General features: G+C 39.8%; 1 protein-coding gene across 1 annotated transcript in view; it reads left to right on the plus strand.

Moving 5' to 3' along the window:
* rngtt (RNA guanylyltransferase and 5'-phosphatase) overlaps nt 1-24371 on the plus strand; it is a 108478-nt gene that overhangs the window by 76149 nt on the left and 7958 nt on the right. The window contains exons 13-14 of the mRNA XM_080490264.1: nt 9014-9114; nt 15066-15132. Of these exons, the coding sequence (XP_080346390.1) occupies nt 9014-9114; nt 15066-15132 (168 nt within the window). The remainder of the gene's footprint in view (nt 1-9013; nt 9115-15065; nt 15133-24371) is intronic.

Here is a 24371-nt window from a genome sequence, read left to right on the forward strand (position 1 = left end):
ATATAAAGATTTACTTCTTTGGTTTTCTTGATCTTTGTACTTCTCCACACTGTTAACCCCCTGACTTTTTTTTTCTTTTTTTTTTTGGTTTTGTGCCATTGCACTATTTTGCACATCGACATGAAGCATACAGAGACGCACGCAAGCACAGTCTCAATTTGACTTTCAAAGTGCGGGCCAATGTCTCTGAGCTGTAACAGGGAGTTTTTCCCCAGGGAACAGATTTGTTGGACTTGTCCAGCCGTTTGTCTGTAATCCGTAGCACACTTAAACATCAAGTCTGACTTGGAGCAAAAAGCTGTTCTTGAAATGAGACTTTGAAAGAAAAGAATATATACTGTAATCAAAGGACTTGGTGCAATCCCTCCGGCAAGTCTTTGTTTCTCCAATAGAATTACACATCCTGCTCATATAAGCATTATATTATATAATATTTTCTAATATAGGTTGTTGCTTTTTGCTTTATTGATTCCAGATATGAGTGTAAAATCATTACCATGACTGAGTTTTGAAGACAAACATGCAGGAAGAGGATTATTGTATTGCAAATGTGGCAGGAATGTGGTTTATTATGTGTGTGCGTGCGTGCACCAAATAACCACAGAATACATCAATTCAAAGCAGAAAATGCTCTTGAAATGTTTGTGTGTGAAATCCTTGTTTTATTTCTGAATAGATTCTAACTCGTCAAAACATTTCAAAGTGTATTGAGAGGAAGGAACAATATTTGGGTTTTCATGTGAATGGCATTTGCTTGAGAAAATTTTATTCATGACAACTTTTATCTACAGCGCGGCGTGTTTGAAGGCTTTTGAAAATAAATGACACAGTAAATAGGATGGGTAATGTTGGGCAGTCTTTGACTTTGGTCAGGTATGTAAAGAAAAAACTGTTCAGTTAAAATAGTTGTATTTTTTTGGAGTCCTTGCTCAGGGTCTCTCTCTTTATTCCATGTGAATTCCACAGCCAAGGATGAACAATGCATTTCAATTGTTTGACTTGTCCAAATCCATTTGTGCTGTTTTAATTGTGGATACTCTGTGTGTAAAGTCCCTCAAACTGTTCAAAGATTCTGCATATGTTTAATTCATCCAGTTGACTGATCAGCCTCATCTCTCACCCCCTTCAAGGATCTATGCACTTACACCCGGTTCCAGATCAGTCACACTTGCTGGCGTGAGAATTGTGGAATTTCCTAGTAAAATTTAATGCGGGTCATGACTTTCCCGTATCGCACTGTCCAGGTTTCATTGGTTGAGTGATAGAAAAATGCTGCTAATTGATGATAATTCATCAAGCATTTGTGATATTGACAGTTGGAGGTCAGGACCAAGAATGGCTGTTATGTAACAAATAAAACTTGCTCTCATCTGTCTTGAGATTTCTGAGAAACTGAAGATTACCATGTGCTGTCCCATCATGACAGATATTCTCACATCAAGCATAATAACGGTACAATCAGACTTAAGAGAAACACATAAAGCTGCTGCGCCATGGACATGGTGTTCTCAGAAAAATGACTTATAGCTCTAAATAACAAACACAATTTCAGCTCCTGAGGATGTTTTAGCAAAACCCTTTTGTGTAACAATCTGAACGTACTCGTTGTGAGCTACTCGCTCATTTATGAATTCATTGCATCTCTCCCAAAACAACCCTTTTTGTTTACCTAAGACCTGGTTTTATTGAGTTGATAATGCAATCACTTGTCACAAAGATGCAAATGTGTGAATTTACAATTGAGCAATGTGGCACCAAAGGGTCTGCATAAACTTTAACATATAACACCAATACAGCCTCGGCTGCACAGGATCAGGTGTCATAAAATGAATTTCTACAATGTTGTTTCCCTCCATTCATATTTCCAATTAAATGTGATTCAAAGCCTTAACAGAATGTAAATTCTGTATATAAAACAGATTTAAGAGGCACGGGCTAAATGAAATTATTGTCTGTTGCAGGGTTGGGGTTTCTTTTGGGGGGGGGCATTTCATGAACCTAAATCAATGAGAAGTAGAATTGTGCGATGAGTCAGCCGAAACTGTTTACTCACTCTTCTTTTTTGTTTGTGTGCGCTGTCCTGCTGTAACTGCATGGGCATCTGCAATTTAGAGTTTCATCACAGTTTCGCTTTCTTTTGTGTTCAGGAAATTACAAAACGATAACTGTTCCACCAGTCTGTCCTGCCTACTGTCACGGTATCATTTAGGAAGTAAACAGGATTCAGGGGCAGTCAAGTTTCCCCGACCCGCCACAATAATGGAAAATCCTCCACTGAACAGACAACAGAGATACTTATTAGAAAGCTAATGGTAACTTTTGTCCATGTCACACAGTGTTTTGTCAGACTTGTCCGTACACAGAAAGGACGTGTGTAGATTGTCTTGGCGAAACGTTCACTGGCTGAGGTTACCAGCTCCAAACTACTTTAAAGCATCTATAAACGGATTATTAGATCAATATGAACCTTTAAGCGTACGTATTTAAAAAACAAAACAAAAAAAAACAACGTACCACCTGACCTTTCATTGTCTGCTGGGGTTTTTACTCTATTGTGAAAAGAGCAGCGGTTCATAAATGTTAGTGTTCAGCTCTCGTGTTTTTTTTTTTCTCTCTCAACACTTTGACGCACAGTGGAAATGATAGATCTCCATTTATTCCAGTGAAAATATGGATCGCACAAGATCAAATTCAGCCTTCTATTTCTGGACTATAAAAGGGTAACAATTCTCTCATCTGCAGCTGTTCAATAACTTGTCACATTGTTTGTTGTTCTCTGCCTGGAGTCTCGTATGTGCTGTCCCTACCCATCAGGTTATTTATTTATTCCTCTGTATGGAAGGTTTATGTTGAGCTTATTCCCGCCGACTGCTACAAGCTTGTTTCTTAACTGCGTTGTGGCTTCTTCACAGTAGCATCCTCAAGAGTTTCGTGTGATAACCTGTCATAGTGCTGCAAGGAGAAATATTACATCCCGGTTGCTGTAATGGTTTTGCTCTCCGTCTCCTCAATCATGCTCTCAGGTTTCTCCAGGCGCTGTAATGGCGCATTCATGCCTGACCAAACATTGCGGGAGCAATTTTTTAGTGTTGTGGTTTACTTCCCTCATCTTTGAATAGTTGGAAGTAAAATAAAAAATAAAATTTTTTTAAATATATATATATACTGTATATATATATATATATATATATATATATATATAGGTGGCAGTTTTGTAGACGGCATTCAATTTTGTTTTTGTCACACCAAAAAGTTATGGTGGATTTTGAAAAACTGCAAAGTCAGCTGAGTGGAGCTTGCACAGTAATGATCCTCATGCTGCCTGCAGTCACATCCTGCTGAGGTTTTTGAAACTCACTGATTTTGCGTTCTTCTTTGTGACTTTTAAATAAGATACAAGGAGACAGGAAATTAGGTGCATTTGAGGTTGAGAATCACTTATTAACATGAAGCTATTATTGGCCTCTACTAGTTTTTTAAGTTCTTTCTGTGCCACTATTACAGTATACCGTTTTAACTGAATACACACACATAGAATGTCAGTTGTGACGTACATTGAAGTATAATAGAAATATACGTTTATCTGATTTTTAAATGCACACGTTAAATAAAAAACCCATCTGAAGTAAAAACCCTAAAGTAACAGTAATGCAAATGTATTTTTATAAGTTCATTTCTTCTTTTCAAACACATGAATATTTGAACAATTATGCAAATTGTTAGTCAGTTCAGCCTGTTGCAGTCAGGCAATTATGCAGTTATTGTAGCCGACGAAGAGAAATAATAATTTGTATAGTTCCTTTCACGTACTGAGTCACAAAAACATTTTCCACAATGTTTAAAACAAAATAAAGGTAAGTGGGAGGTAAGACAAGACACAGCAACCAGAGAAAAACAGTATACAATGTGACACTAAAAACATAAAATGTGGGTCACCCAAAACTCTGCTGCTCTGTAGAATCACCCAACTGTGCAGACAACAATCCTAAAGTTTACTGCGGGTTGTAAGGCAAAAGTACAAGTTTGATCGGTCCAGTGTAACAGACAGGCTCCTTCCCAATGCACCATTTGAGGAGCTCAGTGGAAACTTTTGCTTCCAGTGTCTGTCAGTCAACAACGCAAGCAGTCTGTGGTCACGAGTGCCATGTGGGCTCTTCAGTCTTCTGTTACACTTCTGTTACACGGGTACTATGAGTTGCAGCCTCGACCGGACACACATTCAATTACATTTATACCTACAGGCTAATGTCCCTTCAAAAGACCAATTAACCTTACATGCAAACTTTACATAGAACCTCCCCCAAGACCTGACTCAAACCAGGCGTATTCCTATGAGGTGAGAGAACTCACCACTATCTCAACATGCACCTTTGGCTTTTTTTCCTGTTAATATTTTAAAATAATGTATGTGCTCAGTGACTACATCAGCATTAATGAAGAATGTGCTGTACTATGTGGACAATGCAATTTTTCAAAAAGATACATTCCGTAGTGCTTTAGAGACTAAAGGAATTCACTGCACGCTCTCTCTCCTGGAGCTTTAACTGTTACCTCCAGTCTCAATGGTCCAATTCAGTAGTTGAAAAGCTTCAAGCACAAGCTCAGTTTCTATGGTCACAGAAAGTGAATACATTAGGCATTAGTAGAAGGAAATGACAGAGGTTTTTGGTATTTTTCCATCAATAACAGTAATAGTAAAGGTAAAGAGGTTTGTTAGCCTTTTGCCATGATTACTGTAACAATCTTAACAGCGACTACAAACAATGCATATGGTCACTTACTATGTATTTTGAATCATGTCAACCACTGATAATGATTGATTGGATGCTCTATTGATTTATCTAATACACATTTATCCTCTTTTTCTCTCTTTTTTTTTTAGGGAAAAAAATCATATAGCCACTCCTCTGCTCTCGGTTTTTCTCCTCTCCACTCTGCAGAGGCAGCATCTACATTTGTAACCCAACAGAAGGCAATCTGTATGTAATGGTACATCATTAAATGAAAATGAATTTGATAGATGAGAGATGTGCTCTGAATGCAAAGTTCAGAGCTGAAGGTCTGTTTCGCACTTGAATAATAAGCACTTGTTTTGTTCTCTGCAGCCATTTATTGACAAGAGTAACAATGGTAATAAAAGCATAAGTGCAACAGGCAGTGCTTTTTCATTTAGGAATGAATTCGAAGGTTGTCTGTTTGTTTTACCTACCCTCTGATTGGGCCTTCACAGGTTTGTTGTTGCTATGGTTCTGCTGGCGTGAAATCATTTTAAGCAAATATCACTTTAGTTAATAATGTTGCATACATATTTTAGCACAGAGTTTGGTACAAGCCTCAGTAGATACAGACACCCAAAACAGGCAAACTTTTCCTGTTTTATTCTTGTCAAGTTAGTGCCACATCTCTTTGTGTTTTCCTCAGCTCATTTCAGAAGTTATTGTCTGGGACTTAATCATCAGAGGCCGGTATTTCATCTCTCATTACAGCTACATCAGTGGGATGAGTCGTTTTGTCATGGGTTTTTTTTTTTTTATTTTTTTTTTATGCCTGAACAGCATAGCATAACTAACTGCACTCAAGAATGTTCCTTTGCACACCCACGTTTTCGGAAGAAAAGATGTACTCAGTCGAGGTTCTTCAAAAGAGGCATGCCCTCTTTTCCTGCCGTCTAGATAACTGCGGCGAATAGCCTTTGTCCTCTGTGCTGGTTTCAAAAGCACGCGAAGGCCACCTCCCACATCAACAGCTCCGTGGCGGACAAAGCTGAAGGACACCAAACACTCCTGTTTCCTTTCACTTTACAGCAAATACGACAAAGTCAGTATGGCCTCGACTCAGTGTATCAAGTTGTACTTTGTCAAATTTTTTATCGGTAAACAAATTTTATAATAGCATCCGCATAGCCGACGGGGAAAGACCATGTGGTTCGTCTAAAATCACATTGAAAGGCACGGCCTGAAGCGCAGAGTACTTTTTTTTGTTTTTTACTCTTTAAGTAGGATTGGAGTAGTTTTATGGAGACTGCTGTTCTACATATGGTGCAGTACTCTTTCAGTTATGCCTGTAAACAATATTTTAATATTTTATTGCCTTATCGGCAAGTCATTACGTTTTTGGGTTGATTACATTTTAGGTTGCTACGAGGTCCTTAAAAAAGATTCTGCTTTTGTAAAATAAAAGCATGAAAACATGAAGTGTTCTTTTTGTTAATTGACTTCTAGGTCAGAATTTATTTAATGACGTATGCATTACAATAAGGGTCACATATATAAGGAAGATAAGGAGTTCTAATCATAGGAGACAAATTGATTTTTTTAGATATATTCTCTGGCTTACAATAAAATGATCATCTTTGAGCATGAAATGAGGTTATATGTGAAAGTAATTCTTTTCAGGTTTGTATATCAGTCTGCTTTAGAACTAGATTTGCATTAACTGAAATCAGATTATCATGGATGTTTGTATGGTCATCGACCGTGGGCACAGCAGACTTTATTATATATTGGCAAACTCTAGCTACGTTTACATGGATCATAAGTCATCTGATTAAATGCTTGTGTCATGTTATCACTTTGGGTTAAATTGGCTTTATCCAATTGAAATTCCAATCGAATCGGAGGAGGTGTAACCCTGTTTATGATCCGATCCGAGTCGGTGTTAACAGCATGTTGGATTGCGTCCCACTTTATTTGCATATCTGTTCCATAATGCCCTTGAAATGAACATAATAGCTCTTATTAAAGTGAAAATTAGAAATACTCAAGGCTGCGCTTGCATTAAAAACACTATTCTTTCCCACATACTTGGAGTTACTTTGGAGATGCAGAATTCAGTACTGAACGGCCCCTGTGGTGGAGATGAATGCCTTTTTTATTAACTGCGGAGCAATGTCCTTGTTAGTTTGTTAGTTTAGGACACTTATACTGTGGCAACAATTAAACGGAATAAAAAGACACTTGCTTACATTCAGAACAAGGACTCGACTCCAATATGTTTAACACGGTTGTAGCTCCTGTGAAGGCGAATTAACTAATCCACACTCTTAACGCAGAAAACTCAGACCTTCAGGGTCCAACCTCAAGAGCGAGTGAGAGGCAACAAGCAGTTCATCAGAACACACTCCAGCTTTTAAACTCTCCTCAAGGAGAGGCTGTGGAAATTTTGAACTGTTGTCTTCTTTGGGTAAGTTATCGCCTTAACTATGTGTGACAAATCCAGTCAGAGTTCCTGGAGGAGGGCCAAGGAAATAGTCAAACATTTTTAAACATTTATATTTTTCTTCCAAAAGAAACTGCCCCTTTCGTCAGTCGTGCGGAAGCTGTAACTTTAGGCAGTAGCTTTAAACTGCACAATTTCAAGGAACTCTGAATATGACCTGGAATTGATATGAAACTTGTGATTTCAAAGCCCCAGAAGCTTATCGAACTTGGACACTAGGCTTTGCAAAATGAATGTGGAGGGATTGTTTATTTTTGTTTTGTTGTGTTTGTTTTTGTGTTTTTGAATTACTGACAAAGAGTAATCAAAGTTAGTTTTTTTTTTACTTTGTTTTCATTTTGTCTTTTTCTTCCGGACACTGGCGATGTTCAAATGTCTTTTACTGGAGTCTTGCTGTAGAGGCCAATGTGGGAGGAGCCAGAAACTCCTTGTTGGATGGTGTGCTGTGACAGTGCAGGTTCTCCTGAGGAATCCTGTCTGTTCTCCACACATTTTCATGGAATTGATTTCTGTTACTGGGCAACCTGACAGTGACAGAATCTGGTCATCTGTTCCCGCCTCCATCCGTCATGCCTTTACATTTCTCATGTTTCAGTGCACTTGATTCATGTCCTTCTAAATGTCAGGGTTACATAAATAATCAAGGCAATGGAGGAAAGCGTGGTGTTGCCGTGCATCACATGTTGCTGTGCAGTAATATGCAGTACTCATTTAGAAAAAAACAACAATGTCGCGCTGCCTCCCACTCACCCCAAATCATTTTTTTAAATGATATTTACATATCTTTTCTTGTGCGCCCTCCCGTTGATGAGAAATTTTCCACTTATAATTAATCAATTTCAGATTTGGAGCACTTGCTAATTACTTTCTCTTTTTTTGTCAGATGTTTGTTTACATTTCCCTGCATTCCTAATACCAAGACACTGATTTTTAACCCAAGATCAATTAAATTGATACTCGCTGTGCAACATAATACAGCCTAATTTGTAGAAGGGTTTTCAGCTCATTAACTGTCACTGTTGCCTAAAAATTCAGCACAGCTTATGAATTATTCACTCATTAGTTCGTCAGTGTTTTCAGCTCGACAGAGTTGGTGGCTCATGATACTGCAGTGCCACTGTGGGCGTGGCACATAATGGATGGATGGATGGAAATTTTGTTTGAGAGTTTGAATGTGGAGTGATTGTGTCAGTTTCACTCTTGATATTTGACAACCCTGCTCTTGCTTTCATTTTACCTTCCTTTGCCTTGGCAGTGTTTGCATGTCCATAGTCAGACACAAATACAGGTAAAAAAGAGACCCCCCCCGCACCCCCCCCCCCCCCCCCACCCCAATTTATTATGGTGGCCTGGAAGTGCAAAACACTGCAACATAAATCCTAAACACTAGGAAATCCAGAAAACACTACACAATCCAGAAAGTTCACAGACATAACGGAAAACTGAAACACAATTGTTGCTGATTGGACAGAAGCACAGTCCCGGCTTTCCAACAGAAAATCAATACTACTTCCAAACATGAACACCAATGAAGAGCCGTCACTGTTTTAATGCAGGGCATGAATATGAGGTGATACTCATATTCATGCCCTGCATTAAAACAGTGAATATGAATATGAGGTGATACTTGATATGCTGTCAACCTACCACCATCTAAAAATTATGTATACTTGTTAAAAAAAAGTTTGCTTTTTTTTAATGTATATTATGTTTTGTATACATGAATACATGCAACACACCCTAATAAATCTTACAGATGATCATTTTTTGGTCGATGTTTTGTGTGTCTCTGCAGAGATACAAGGCTGGAAGATGTGATGACATCCTGAAGTGGAAGCCCCCCAACCTGAACTCTGTGGACTTTCGTCTTAAGATCACCAAAGTCGGAGGAGAAGGGTAAGTCGCTGTTGCCAGGGAGACGCTCTTCCTGACGAATCCAATCGCACCTATCATTGTGTGACACACTGGAGCACTCGGAGACAACCACATGCGCACACGTACATTATATTCTCTGTCGGTGTCAAAAGCAGGCTTTGAATCAAAAAGCCACGTAGAATTTCTTTGACGTTAATATTTCTTCAGCCCCCCCCCCCCTTCACATTACCCCTTTGCCTGAGGGTGAAGCTGCTTTCACAACTAGTGTGCAAAAGTTCATTCCTTCTTTGTTCTTGCTCACATACGTACACTTGTTTATAGGCTTTGTCCTCCTCCCTCCCTCCCTCCCACCCCCTTTTCCCTCATTTTATGTTTTATGTTTATAATCTCCTGCAACATCAATTATTCAGATCCACCAATGCACATTTTCATCCTGGAAAACAATACAACTCTGCAGAATCAAACTGCATTAGAAAAGACTTGTAAATGCTAGTGGGTGATTAGAGGTTATGGGTGAGTACTGTAATGGTTATTCCTAAATTCAATTTGGTGGTCTAGTGCATTTCTGTGTGGAGTTTGCATATTCTCACGAAGCTATAACTATGCTTCACTTTCTTCTAACAGAACCATATAGCAAAGACATCTCTATCAGGATAGTTTATTATTATTACTGTTTTCTGCCTTTCAGCCAGTGTCACCTGGAATTGGCTGTGCTATGTTGCTCATGTACATTGTGTCACAGAGACCGGCGTGTTCTGAGCCAACATTATGTCTTTGCTGCTGCCTCCTACCTGTTTTGTGCACCAGCCTTGCGTCTCCAAAAGGATTCCTCTGCTTTGTTGAGCTCCGACCTTGTTTTCCCACAGCAGCACTTCTGCTCCACACCAACCTTGTGTCCCCACAGCAGCCTCTCTGCTGTGTGTTCACCTTGAGTTTCTTCTGCACCCTGTTAAGACTATTGTGCTCTGACCTTGTGTCTTGGCCACTGTCTCTCTGCTCTGAACTAATTTTGTGTTTTCGCCTCTCAGCTCTGACCTTCTGTCTACACTGTTATTACTCTATGCACTGACTTCACTCTTTTGACCGCTGGAAACAAAGGCAAACATAGTGTGTTCGAAAAGCTGCTGTGTGAAATACAACTGAATAGTACCAATCAAGCAACTGATAACTAACACTTGAGGGCATGTTCAATACCACCTTTTCCTACTTCGGAAGTGATGATATTTCCAGTTGCTTTGGTTTCAGCGGCAGTCGAACATTTTGTGCTCATTCATTATTAGAAAGTAAAACATCAGCTCCGTATTTTTAAGTTTCAGGATGTTTGCATGCTGACCGTAGCTGTTATTGTAGATTGAAGCAGTGCAAAGCAATGGCAAAGGCTCACAATACAGCTAGAGACTGGTTTGTGTGTTGTTTTGTTTCCCCCTTCTTCTGCTTGGTGTTTTTTTCCTGCAGTTCAGTCTATGCCTTGTTGAAGTTGTTGCGAGATCCCTCATCATTCAGCCTTTTGTCCTCCATGAGCCATGCGACCTTAGTGACCGTCCCAGCTTTGTAGCCATACGCCTGCCACTATTCACCATCAACAGACAGAGCATGACAGCAGGGCACAGACACTCATTCTACTCCAAAGACAGCAGGCAGGCCAGCTAGTCAGCTTCTTGACTCCTCCCTGTGTGTGGGTGAACACAGACGATTATTGTTGCCATTTGAGAATGTTCTGATACCTCCCCAGAAGATGAATTTTGCTGGCAGAGGCGCTCTCACCAGTCTTCACTCAGTCTGCGTGTAGGTTTTCAAATGTCTTCTTAGTTATCGTCTGAGAGAGAGAGAGAGAGAGAGAGAGAGAGAGGGAGAGAAAGAGAGAGATGGACAGACATCTAAGGAGGTAACAACTGTTTATTCATCAGCCCACACAATCAATCCTTGAGCACATCTTTGTGTACCACTGAGACATCCAGCCTTGCTAGTGTTATTGCCTTCTCTGAAAGCAAGCACAGAGGCAGACGGCGGTTATTGTGTGGCAGGAAGAGTGGAGAGATGGAAAAGAACAAAATGGAAAAATGAAGCAAATGCAGAGACTTTGCCAACGCCCCTCCTGAACATGGAACTAAACAGTCAAGTATTGTATAGATGACCTGAATCCTGAATAATATGAGCCGATGTTTTCTCTATATACGGGCTGAGTAATGGTAACGTCATCACTCATTAGGTTTCTGGTGATTCTGAAGACTCGGAAAGCCAGAACGATCCCATCTGACCAGCTCAGATTAGCTCTCTTTAGGCCAGTTCCCATGCTTCCTCTCGCCACTCTTCTCCATAAACCCCAGTATGGTTACAACATCGCACTATATGTTTCATGCAAATGATCCATGGTCAGACTTTCCAAACACCTGAGAGCAGTTTAGTCACAGAATCCAGGGAGACAATGCCTCTGACTTTTAGTTCTTAGTCATTTTCCATCAGCCTACAAACCAGCCCATCGTCCACTTTGCAAACTATCACAGAGACCCTGTATGCTGGCTTTGATTTCAGTGCAGGTCACAAACAGTCTTTAGAGATTGTTACTGGATACAGCAGAGAATGATTTGGGAATTTTTTTTTCTCAAATATGGATCACAAACAAAATGATTCAGCAAAAAATAAAATAAAATCTGAAGCCTGTATGTGGACTCTGAAGGCCTGTGAATAGGCTCCTTTGTCTGGACACAGGGATTCTGAATTGGCGCCATAATGACCTGTCTGCCTCCAGTTGCCAGTTAATTTATTGGACACACACTCAATATGGAGATTCTGTTTGGCCCAACTTTTCCACAGTTGAATTTGTTTATTTTTATTATCTTTTATTATTCATCTCTTGAACAAAAACATTTCAGGCTTTTCTTGGAGTTTTTTCTGTAACGGTAAAGAAATGTTGATTTGTTTCTCTCAAAAAGGTCATTTTGAGGAATTTCTTTCAGGATGTCTATCATACATGCTTCACTATCTCACATTAAACAATTAAGTCCGGCCATTTAGGCTTAATATGTGAACTGGCCAGTCTGTTTCATTGTAGTATCTGTAGAGTGTTGGATTCACTCACACACACACACATGACGGCGTTCTAGTGATCTATCTGTTGGGCCTGAATATGTGAGAAATGTTTTTGAGGAGAATACATTTGTCCAAGAAGGTTTATGTATCTGTTAGTGTACCTTTGAGGTAAAGATGGACAAACCTCCACCTCCCCCCGCTGTGCAACACTTTAGCCAAATGTATTCCTGGAAGTGGAGAGTGTTGTTTTGCACTCGTGAGGTCATTTGTAACCAGAGTCTGGAGGAGTGGAGATGCAGAGCTAAAGTGTCGGATCCAGCAAACGTGTAGAAATGAACTCAGTCATGATGTAGCACACACCGCTTTGATGGCCTCGTATAAATAAAAACCTAACCTATCAGAAATGAATCACTTGAACAAACATTAGTGTGATCATGACTAATGAAACACTTCTTTGCCAGAGCACTTTTCCATTGATTAACATGGCATATTCTTCCTTCATGTTTGGTCATGTTCCTCACAAACCTTCACCTTATGTGTGCTACTTGCAACATCAGTTATGTACTATTTTCTTCTTTGGGTGCCGTGTCTCCTACACGTTGATGCAATGTGAGTTTAATTTAGCATGTTTTGTAGAATCATTAAGACTTCAAGTTGTTTATTGATGTCCACTTAAATTGTTAGTCAAGGTGTGGCGAATCAACACTATGAGACACAATTTTGATAAGTTTTGTTGCCTTGTGACCATCTAATTCATGATCCAATCCAAGTCATCAACTTTCTTGTTTTGTTTTTTTTCCACTTCACTCTTGCTGACATTTTCATTATCAGCTTTCTACAACTCCCAGTTCCAACTGACTATGGATAAAGGCAGAGTGCACCTTGGACAGACCGCTAGTCCATCGCAGAGAGACAAACACTCACACAGACATTGACACCGATGGACAGTTTAGAGATGCCATTTAACCTAAAATGCAGGTTATTTGACGGTGAGCTCACCCCAGTACCCAAAGAAAACTGTCAAATGCACAGAAAAAAGGAACAAACTCCACACAGAAAGAGCCCCAAGTCTGGACGTGAACCAGGACTTTTTACATTCTTCATAATTTTTTCATTTTCATGGAAAATGTTACCTGGATGGCAGTTAATATAATTCTGTTGGCATGCTGTTCACACATTTTACTCACATTGAACAGCATTATGGCTTTCTCAGTACTGCCCACCTTATTCTTCATCTTGAATATATTTGTGTCGGAGTTGCTTACTGATCTGTTTTTTGCATATTTTATCTGACACGGGAAAATTGATCTAACAGCTTAGTCTAAGACAGTGGACTTGTGATCACATGTGACCTCCTTGCAGTTGTGAGTGAAACAAACTCTGAGAAATCATTGTTACATCGAGGTGCATCCCATAAGATATAAACATCTTTAAAAAATGTCACCAGCTTTTTTTTTTTTTTTACTGTTCACAAATAAACTAAAGTATTTCAGGTTGATATTTTTTTAATTATTATAGCTTTCGATTTAAAAAAATTTAAAAAAGCCTAACCTTATGGGGAAAAAATTTAATTATTCTTTTCATGGCATAAGCTAAAATGATCAGGGTTTATCTAAAAATAGTTCATTTTATTTCAGTTCACGTGTAATAAATCGAGAATAATTTACAAGCTGTCGTTGCTACCATCATGCTCCGGTTCCACCTGCTCCTCGCATAGCGCATCGTCCTCACTGCCTCCCGAAAGCATTCGAGATACAGCGTTTGAAAACTTTTGAATACCTTTAAAGCAACAACGTCCAGCACCTGTAGCTTTGGCCATCCCCCCATAGGATCAACAAGTCTAGGTTTATATTACACTCAGTCAGGTGTTGCTGGATCTCATGCAGCCAAACCGCAAATATCAGACGACCACACCTTTTCAGATCGATTTCCAGGAAATAAAATGATTTGCATGTACTGAATATGGAAGCTTCGTCGTTTGACTGATATTGTAGAAAAATAAGCTTTTCTATTGAATTCTAAATTTTCGAGATGCGTCAATATGCCCCCAGTGTTCTTAGTGTGTTTATTTTAAAGTCCCAATAAGAGCATTTTTACTCTGTCAAAGTTGCCACAAAACAGGTGTTTGCAGGCAAGTGACCAGGATGGAATTGTTGACATGAGGTCTTGGCAGTGGACAGTGTCCATCACTGCATGGCTATTTGGTCCTCCTAATGTCTATTGCTGCTTCCTTCCTGCTTGTGCTCGCTATCATTAAATAGGGGGCGGTCGGTGTTGATGTGAGCACAGTGTCCAATTTCAGCTGCTGCTAAAACGAGCTACATCAGACTCTTTAGCTGCGCTGTTGTTCTGCCATCAGTCTAACTCAGCTGAGCCCCCTCCATCCCGCTCCACCTCCCCACCCCGTTATTTCCGTTCTAAAAATGGCTTACTGATATGAAACCAGCATGTATACTTAGTTTGTAGCACATGTAGGGTCTGCAATAAGATGCACACAAAGATGTTTCGGTGTGCGTGTGTGTGTGTGTGGAGGGAACCGTGTGTGATTGAGACATCTGTAGAGGATCTCTGGGGAACATGTCCATGAAATGCGGGAGACGCTGAATCCCAATAGACTGCTGTCAGGTTACGTCTGGCACAGAGACTGTACAAAAGGATTTCAATGGCTGTCTGACCTATCGCTGTATATGTTGCACATTGCCTTGGACTGTGCTCGTGCCCATGCCATAGATTTCTCTGTAAGTTTAGAAACATCCCACTGTGCAGAGAAACAGAAGGGCTCCGAGAGGTGCAATCTCACTTCTCTGCCACTCTGTTACTATCTAGGAAAATGGAAAATGGAAACAGCGTCGTGATTTCTTTGCACCGTCCTTACCAATCAGAGACGCTTGTGTTGAGATCTTGTGCCGAGGGTGTTAACCATGATCTTTTTGTCTTTGCAGGCTGCTAACACAGACTGTCGGCTTGCTCTACGTCGGAAGCTATGACAGGCCCTTTGCAACGATGAAGGTGAGAAAATTAATGTGTTGCTTTGTTGAATTCTTCCTCGTGCGATAAGCCCAGGGCCCCGCCCTCTTCTCTCTTTCTCCTGCGCTCCCGTTCCTGCTTCACTTTAGTGTGGCACATTTTCAGCACTATTGACATGCAGCAAAGTTTCCATGCTTGAATTGAAAGGTTACTCAACCACTTTAACCCGTTATTGTTAAATATGGGTTAAAGTACAATTCCTTTTCATGTTGGTCATTTTGACTTTCAACAATATCATGGTCTTGGTTTTTTTCTTGGTTTTTTTAATAATAGGTGTTCATGAAGGAATTACTTGTATTTCCTGGTAAGTTTCAAAACATTTTAATGAGAAACCCTTCATTTTTCAAAAACATCAATTTTATCAGTCGTAGTCAACCCTCACACAGGTGTTTCACTCATAGAATTCAGGCCTTCCTTTCTGCCTGCGATTAGGGAGATGTGCATGGGATTATTGTAGTTTCATTTACAGCAGGTAGAGCTATTCATCGATTACATGTAAAATCCTCTTCGTCCAAACTCTGGACCATTTTTTTTCTGGGTTACAGGAGCCAATCCCAGCTCACTAGGAAAAAATAGCTTCTACACTAATGTAGCCAACTAACCCGATATATTTTTTATTTGATTAATTTTGCACTGCCGGAGCTGCTTCATATTTTTCTGTTGGTTCTTGATCATATTAAATTCATCCAGAAGAATTGAGTCTCTCTATTTATAAATCATCTTTTTAATTATATATGTTGAACTGGCTTTCTGCAACCGTTCGAATTTTCAAGGTAGTAGATTCCATCTAAACCTTTAAAACTGCAAACTTTCCCTGTTTTTTTTTTTTTTTTTTTTTTTTGTTCTTTTTTTTACACAATGGAAGGTTGAAAGCATTTGATTTGTCAAGATTCTTTTACTCAAAACAATGTGCACTTCAAATAGATTCAAGAAGTAAGTGCATGCTGCTTTAGGTTATTGATTTTTTTATTTTTTGTTACTCTTTAATCACCCTTATGTTAAAGCAGAGGAACGACTCCTTCCAGTACTGTTGTCACAAGTCTTTAAATGAGCATTCAGAATGGGTCCATGCCATTTCAAAGCTCAGTGCTCTCTGCCCATGTTGCAGCTGGGGAGCATCGAGTTATTTGAGTACATGCTGATTAGCTCGATTAAAAAATAGAAATAACTCCGATGCCCAAATACTCTATTAGTCTCTTGTGTTCCTCACAAGCACACAGATTAAACTCCATCTTTTCAAACATTTCTTATTCCTTTTTTTTTTTTGCGTACCATCTGTCAGTGTAGTAATTATTGCTTTGTGAATTATTCCCACCGAGTTTATTCAGAGTTGCCTCATTGTGTTTGTGAAGTAATGTGCTGGAGGTGGGACGGGGAGGCGTTTGTCAGCTACACTTAAGAGTCAGATTGAGTTCAGACATTTGCATATTGTCTGTTTGAATTCACACAGTGTGAGATCACATCATTAGACCTTTGACCTGCAGCATCACAGACTTGGTCAAGCGCACTCCACTATGACTAGCATCTAATCTCCATTACGGCATAATGTGAATTCTCCAGTGTGAAAGAGAGAGTTTTTTTTTTTTTTTACACTTGTTCGATGATTTCTACATTTATAGAGACTTCTGTATTGCCATTACGCTGTGTGGATATTTCCCATGTTGGCTAAATGAGTTGGAGCGTGTGTATCAGTCACAGTCATGGTGCAGAAACGCACTAAATGAGTGTTTCTGTTCCCTCTGGTGTTGTTACTGTTGTGCCAGTTTCCCATGTTTCAGCCCTGGGCTCGATAACTGAGTACGTAGCTTTTCTGTTTGGTCTCTGAGCTTCTCCCAGGGAGACAAAGCAAAAGCTGCAGCTCCCGGGGTCATCCCCTGTCAGCTTTGATGGTGCTAATTTTGTTGTGAAATGTGTTTTGCAGTCAGTGCAGGCGCGAATGTGCTAAAAATGGTAATTACATGCAAGTGCAGGACATGATGTGTTGTGTTTTTGGACAGAGCATTGTTCCTGAAAAATCCAACACCTCTAACACAGCGTGTGTGTGTGTGTGTGTGTGTGTGTGTGTGTGTGTGTGTGTGTGTGTGTGTGTGTGTGTGTGTGTGTGTGTGTGTGTGTGTGTGTGTGTGTGTGTGTGTGTGTGTGTGTGTGTGTGTGTGTGTGTGTGTGTGTGTGTGTGTGTGTGTGTGTGTGTGTGTGTGTGTGTGTGTGTGTGTGTGTGTGTGTGTGTGTGTGTGTGTGTGTGTGTGTGTGTGTGTGTGTGTGTGTGTGTGTGTGTGTGTGTGTGGTGGTGGTGGTGGGGGGGGGCTGCAGTACACCATCGCACACTAGTTTTGTCATTCATTGCTTTGCTTGTGGGCATGCATGATTTCAGTGTGCCGATTTGATGCACGTCCACCGGCTCGCTGATGGAAATACATTTGCCTGCAGGAGAAGAAAGTCAAACCAACTTTCTCTGTAATTAGAAAAAGCTCTGCAGCCTTTAAGAAAACCTGTTTTATTGGAGCAATTTTTCCAATTTAGCTCTTTATTGTTGTCATTTCCTTCAGTGTTGCCCATAAGGAATAACAAAAAATTAAATATGATAGGGAGATTGTGTGATGATTGGTCAGTTCGGCCTTTTGAAAAGAGCAAAAACTGTTGACAAGGAAGACTGTATTAAATAGTTTCTCATGCTGTGTTTATTTTCCTCAAAACCAAATGGAGTTGATGAACATTAACTGGAATTTAATTATAATAAACATGACTTTTGGGACCTTTTGGGACTTATCTCTTATGAAAGATAAAACCGTAAACATTCAGGACTTATGTAATGTATTTCTTTTGTGTGGGTGATTCACTGTCTTGTTTTCGAGTTTTCAATATGTTGTAATTAAAGTCTAATGTGCAACATATTCAATGGATGAACTCAAGCACGGTTGTCAGTTAAGATTAATAACGCAGGTCTTGTTGTTCTTGTTGAGTGATTTCCACAGTCCTCCCATTCATTCAGTTCATTCCAACATGAGGTAGACACTTTTGATCACTTAGAAGACCATTTACATGCACATTTAAAATCGGATCATTGTCCAGTTTCTGGAATTATCCCAATGTTAAAATGGTCATGTAAACAGAACAGTGCCATATGTTTTTGGAGCTGACATTGAGAAATTGCTTAAACAGACATACTTTTCTCCCTGTCACTCTTATGTCTTCATACATGTATACCAGGTATTCCTATTCTAGCAGCGAAAAATCAATGAAGAGACCCTTCTGGAGTTGAGGGGAAATGGATTTCATGTTGAATGAAGTAAAATCCTAACGCAGATAATGCTGAGACTGCAGGTGTTGCCATGTTCAACAAGACCAGACATTTTGAAAATAATATGAACTCCCAGGTCACTACATGTGTACATACTTGTTTATATAAAAATAAGATCTGGTAATGTCAATCCAGTGAAAAAGTCTCCATCTAAGAAGGAGTGGTACCTTTCATACCCACCGCAATAAAAAACACTGCCAGGCCATAAATCCACTATCAACACTCTAAATACACTATATTGCCTAAAGTATTTGCTCAGCTATTCAAATCATTGATGTCAGGTGTTCCAGTCACTTCCATGTCCACATATATATATAAAATCAAGCAGCGAGGCATGCAGACTTTTTCTGCAAACATTAGTAGGGAGGAGCCGAGCAAGTTCCGGCTTGGTACGGTGACAGGATGCGTAATAAACCCAGCCATAAAATTTCCTCGCAATCAACTGCTAGTAGTAGAACTATAACAAAGTGGAAGTGATTGAGAACATCAGCAACTCGGCCACCAAGTGGTTGGCTATTAAAACCCACAGAGCTGGGGGACGGTTGTTGAGGCGCATGGTGTGCAGACGTCACCATCTGTCTGCAGAGTCAATAGCTACAGATCTCAAAACTTCATGTGATCTTCAAATTGGCTCAAGAACAGTGTATACAGAGCTTCATGGAGAGTTTCCTTGGCCGAGCAGCTGCATCCAAGGAGTGGGGTTGTTTTTTTGGGAGTTGGGCTTGGCCCCTTAGTTCTAGTGAAAGGAACTGTAAAAGCTTCAGCATACCAAGACATTTAGGAATATTTCATGCTCCAAATTCTGTGGGAGCATTTTGGAGATGGCTCCTTCCTGTTCCTACATGACTGTGCACGGGTACGCAAAGCGATAAACACACTAAACCTTGTGGAAAGCCGTCCTCAAAGAGTTGAAGCTGTTATAACCACAAAAGGTGAACTGACATCATATTAAATCCTATGGTTTAAGAATGGGATGTCACTCAAGTTCATATGCATGTGAATAGAGGCGAGTTAATACTTTTGGTAATATAGTGAATGTGCGTTTTCCCATTTGAAAAGTTTCCAGTTTGTCTGTTTATATATTTCATGTTGTAAATACTGGCATGCTTGTGGAGCTGCGGTGATAACTGAATTTCCCCATGTAAGATGAATAAAGTCTTATCTTGGGGACTGAAACATTTAAATCAATTTTTTGCAAATTATTGCATTTTTGAAGTGGATGGATCGCATCAGATGTAATTAGAATGGTCTGTTTACTGCCAGTTATCAGAATCTTATGGCCATGTTAACAGGTTTCATGATAAGCAACATTGGAATTCAAGTTTACCAATTGTACCTGCTCTCCTTTCCTCTTTAAGCCCCCTCAAATGTGATAGTGTATTTCATGCATGCAAAAGTCTCAAAACTCCCTCCAGGCTAGACATTTTTAAATGTGTTTATCTGCTGTTTTGTTGATGTTGGCTAAAGGCTAAAAGGCATCTTAGGTAGTCATGACGTTCCACTGCCTTAATGTTGAAATGCTCCTCAGTTTACACTTAAACAGTGTGTGTCTCAACGCTTCTCCCTTTTTTTATCAGTCGTGTTTCAGTTGAAGAGAACAGCAATTATTTGTGTAAGTGCGTTGCTATCATTAGTGACCGAAGCAATAACTGCAACCATAAGAATAAATCCAGAGCTTTCTTTTGAAACCCATTACAGAAATATTCTTCATTAAAAACAAGAATTCATAACATATACCAAAGTGCAGGGTGAAACTCGAAGCACAGATAGTCCACTGCAGGACCAATACAAAGAAAAACAACCAGACACACCCATGACTGTAGGCACTTTGAGTGAATTGGTGATCCCAAACACATTTTTTGTGAGAAGACTGTGAACTGCCTAATTGCTATTTGCATGAAATACCAAACCCATTCATTGCGTAAATCATCTCATTAAAGTTGTTCCTAAGTATAAATGGTATATTTTAGGTGTGAGGTAATACTTTTTTTTCAGGTTTAAGTTGAATATTTCTGTGTTTTGATGTGTTAAGAAAAAGACTGATTTAATGGAGGATTTAATAGCTACTTACTTCTAATTTAGGTGTATTCCTCTTTCGGTTTTATGGCCACATGAAGTCTATTCCAGAACTGTATGTGGTCCATGCATTCTGCTCATTAATCATAAATAATGCGAATGACGCCTGACAGATGTAGCCACCAGAGACGGTGATAAGAGCAGCACTCTGTCAGAGACTGTTGTGAAGCTATGAGAGTCTGTCAGCGTGGACTTCACCTGCTGTGTACTGAAAAGCCTTTGACTGTTTTTTCTGCAACGCCTTTTCCAGATTTGGGCGACTCCATAAAGATAGCTGAGCTTCGGTTTAATGAGGACACGCCTTTTCTCTCTAATCAATAGGGAGACTTTATCATTCCAGTGTTGTCGAGATATTTTCTTCTTTTTTTTCTTCCTTGCAGGTTTTATATGAAATGTGGGATTAAAAACCATAAACACTGTCAGAGTAATTGAAAGCACCGCCCACAGAAAACCAAACAAAGCACTTGATCGTGCCGCGCAACAAAACAAACTAATCAGTTAAAAGTTCAGAAAGTTAAATCTAACTCTGTGGGCTGCGCAGTGATTGTCTTCCAAAGTCTCATCAGATTTGACAGTGTGCTGTCCGCCTGCTCTCCCCCTCATTTTTCCTCTTCCATCCATCAATCTTTAACACCCACTTTATCCAGGGTAGGGTGGCTGTGGGGAGCCAATCGCAGTAGACTTTGGGCCAAAAGCAGGGGTCACCCTAAACAAGTTGCCAGCCCATCACAAGGTCATCGTAGAGAGACAATCACCCACACGCTGAAGGTGTTCTCGCACATGCGGGTGTTAACCAAAATGTAAATCTGGTGTATCGTGATAATCACAGCTGGAATTCACACCTATCAATCTGGCCCACATGCCACACCAACTGGAGGAGTGTCATGTTTTTCATACATGTTGACACAAAGGGCACCACGTAGCTACCGACTAGTAAAAAAAAATGGCTCTGAAAAAGAATTGGGAGAATATAAAAATTATTCAGAAGTATACGTGTTTATGTGATTCGCTCCCAGAACAACCCACAATAGAAGCTCATCATACTACCGGTCTTTTTAGTTCATTTGAGAGGTATGTGTGGCAGTTGTTGCACAACCTGCTGGATTTTGCATTAGTGGTGCGAATGCAGGCTCAATGAAAACACCTTGAGTCCAGTGTAGTTGTTGCTATTATGTGGTGCACAGGATGTCATGTTCATACCTACCCTACTGCACCACATTTTGCATCTAAAACTCAACTGTTTCAATCTATATCTTTGAAAGCACCCATGCACTTTCGCTGTGCAAGAAAGTATTAAGGCTCAAATGTGCTCTATGCTAAATCTATGGACAAACACTTTCAGGGGGTTCTGTCCATCTTCTGCACTCGTTAAGTGTGTAATTTCAGAGGTTTCCAGGGAGCTTGCAGATGTGTAACTAACAGAGTAATACCACTGTGGGTGGTGATGACCTGTGGGAACAGTGTTCATGTGTAACTAGCAAGAGAAATAAAGAAGATGGAACGGAATGACCACTTGGAGGAAAAATTGTACTGGTCTGTGTGTGGATACAAACATTTATATGCCATTACCTGACCTGGACATCAGGACGTAGAAGCTTCAGATGACTTGTGTGAACAGTTTATATACTTCTTCTTTAGCAAATCTGAACACAAAAGACCACCAAATATCCCTCAGACCTAATGTTAAATAAGATTAAAGACATGAATGTTATTTTAGCAGATTTGAACCCATTTCATAAATATTTGGATTGGATTTGTTGTCCCGCATGAAGCCAACATTGTGCACTGCCCACTACTTGATGCATTGCTGAAAAAGTACACCAACATAAGGGCTGTATGAAGGCAGTGAGGCATGACAGTATTTCAAACTCGTACTCATTCAGATTGCCCGTGCATGCTCAGAGAGAACACCACACAAAAAGACCCAAAATCCAGAATTGAAGCAGAGTCTTACCAGATTTTCCTCACCCTATAAAAGAAACAAAAAAACAAAGTATATATACTCATCAGAGACCAGGCTTTACTGTCATGCAATTGATTTTTGAGAAGTCGCTCACTTGTTGGGAGTCCCTTTTGTTTGATTTTCACAGATGGTCAAAAGCTCATTTCACTGTAATTGGTGATTACATTGAGCATACTGCTCAGAGAAATATTTTTTAACTTTGCGATTCTCACTGTTTGTTTTCTAAATTTATGTGTGTGTATTTTTGTTGGCGCTTCTTGGCAGACAGCTACTGTTCTTTGTCTGAAAGCATATATTAAAGATTGAACATCACTTTTGATCCAGTCCATAAGTGATGTTCTTCCTTCCAAGGCCGTGTTTGTTATTGTTCGGGCTTTTGCATCTTATATTCTCTCTCCCCACTTATATATTCTTTCATCTTGTTTCTCGTTATTAAAATTGGCTCGAGTGCTGCTCTGTCACGGACCTCTGGGATGGCTCTGATTAAGTCCAGAATGAAACAAAGGCAGGGTCAGTCACAAGAGCTGCGACAGAGAAAGTAATACAGCTATGCAAGGAAATTACAAACTTTGAATGTTTATTCATTTTGCAGTCATCTCTGGACCGTGTTCTGTAATATAGTGTTGCACGGTGTCCTCGTGCAACTGTCCACAAGGATTTCACTGTTTGATATTGGATTCAATTGAATGTCTGAGCACAAGCTGTCGAAGGGCCCGATGTTATAGGCTGAGTTTTGTCCATTATTTTTTATCTGTGCATGATGTAAAAGTTGAATTGTTGCACGTGTTTTCCTATTTGTATGGGAAGAAGGTATCTTCTGAGAGATTTAGAATTGAATGTGTGAAGTTTAAATGCTTTGTTTTTGCTGCTGCTATCATCTCCTCACAAATAACAAAGATGATTATTAGTAGGGATGCACCCCCAGCACTTTCTTAAAGCACGATTATTTATTTTTAGCTACTTGCCCATACCGAGTACTGATACTCGTGCTGCTGCAAACCCCCTCTGCAGAGACTTTGCTTCAACGTTGCGCGTTCCTCCAACAGCCTGTAGACTGAGGGATGCGCCACAGGCACACAGTGAGAACATGCAAACTCACCCCAAAGGGTTCTTCCTCATCGGGATAGAGTTGAGAAGTAATCTAAATTAATACAAAGAGTCTGCCAATTTGAGCTGCTCATGTGCATGAGACTCTTCAACACAATCCGTCCGTGGTAGTTGGATGCCAGCCGCTGTTTGATTTTCTTTCAATCATGTTAATCTGCAGGTTTGTTCCAGTTACTTGTTATGCGAAGATGTCAGGTTGTTGTCAAGCTGTGTGGTTAACCAGTGTTCAGTCTCATTGTCAAACGAGCACAAAGAGTTGCCGTTTGAATGCTGTAAACTCACAACATGTGTTCCTGAAACCACAAAAACAAACGAGCCTCATTACAGAAGACATTTTTACAAGTGGCAGGACCAGAATAATAAGAGTCGGGTTTTTTTTTTGTTGTTGTTGTTGTTTCTTTCAGCTCTGCAAGCTCAAACAACCTGAAACAAATATCAGCAACCTTCACTGGTTTGTGTATGAAAGAATAAAAAGTGCATAAATAAATAAGTGAATAGATAAATAAATAAAAGAGCCTCAAGAGAATCTTGGTCAGATGTGATGAAAGTTGCAGTGTTATGCAGTATTATCTGACGGCTGTATGTTGACAAATCAACTCCTGTTGCTATGAAACATTACTATCCTGTACTTAAATAATGTCAATTATGTCTCGCAAATCATCCTCAATAAAACCTACGTGATCATCATGACATAATCAAGTTATCTGAATATATTATGAAGCTCCATGGTGAAACCGCTTCTATTAAGACATGTTTATATCAGGGGTAATCATGTTC

Source organism: Lipophrys pholis, assembly GCF_963383615.2.
Source record: "Lipophrys pholis genome assembly, chromosome: 21".
NCBI classification, from domain to species: Eukaryota; Metazoa; Chordata; class Actinopteri; order Blenniiformes; family Blenniidae; genus Lipophrys; species Lipophrys pholis.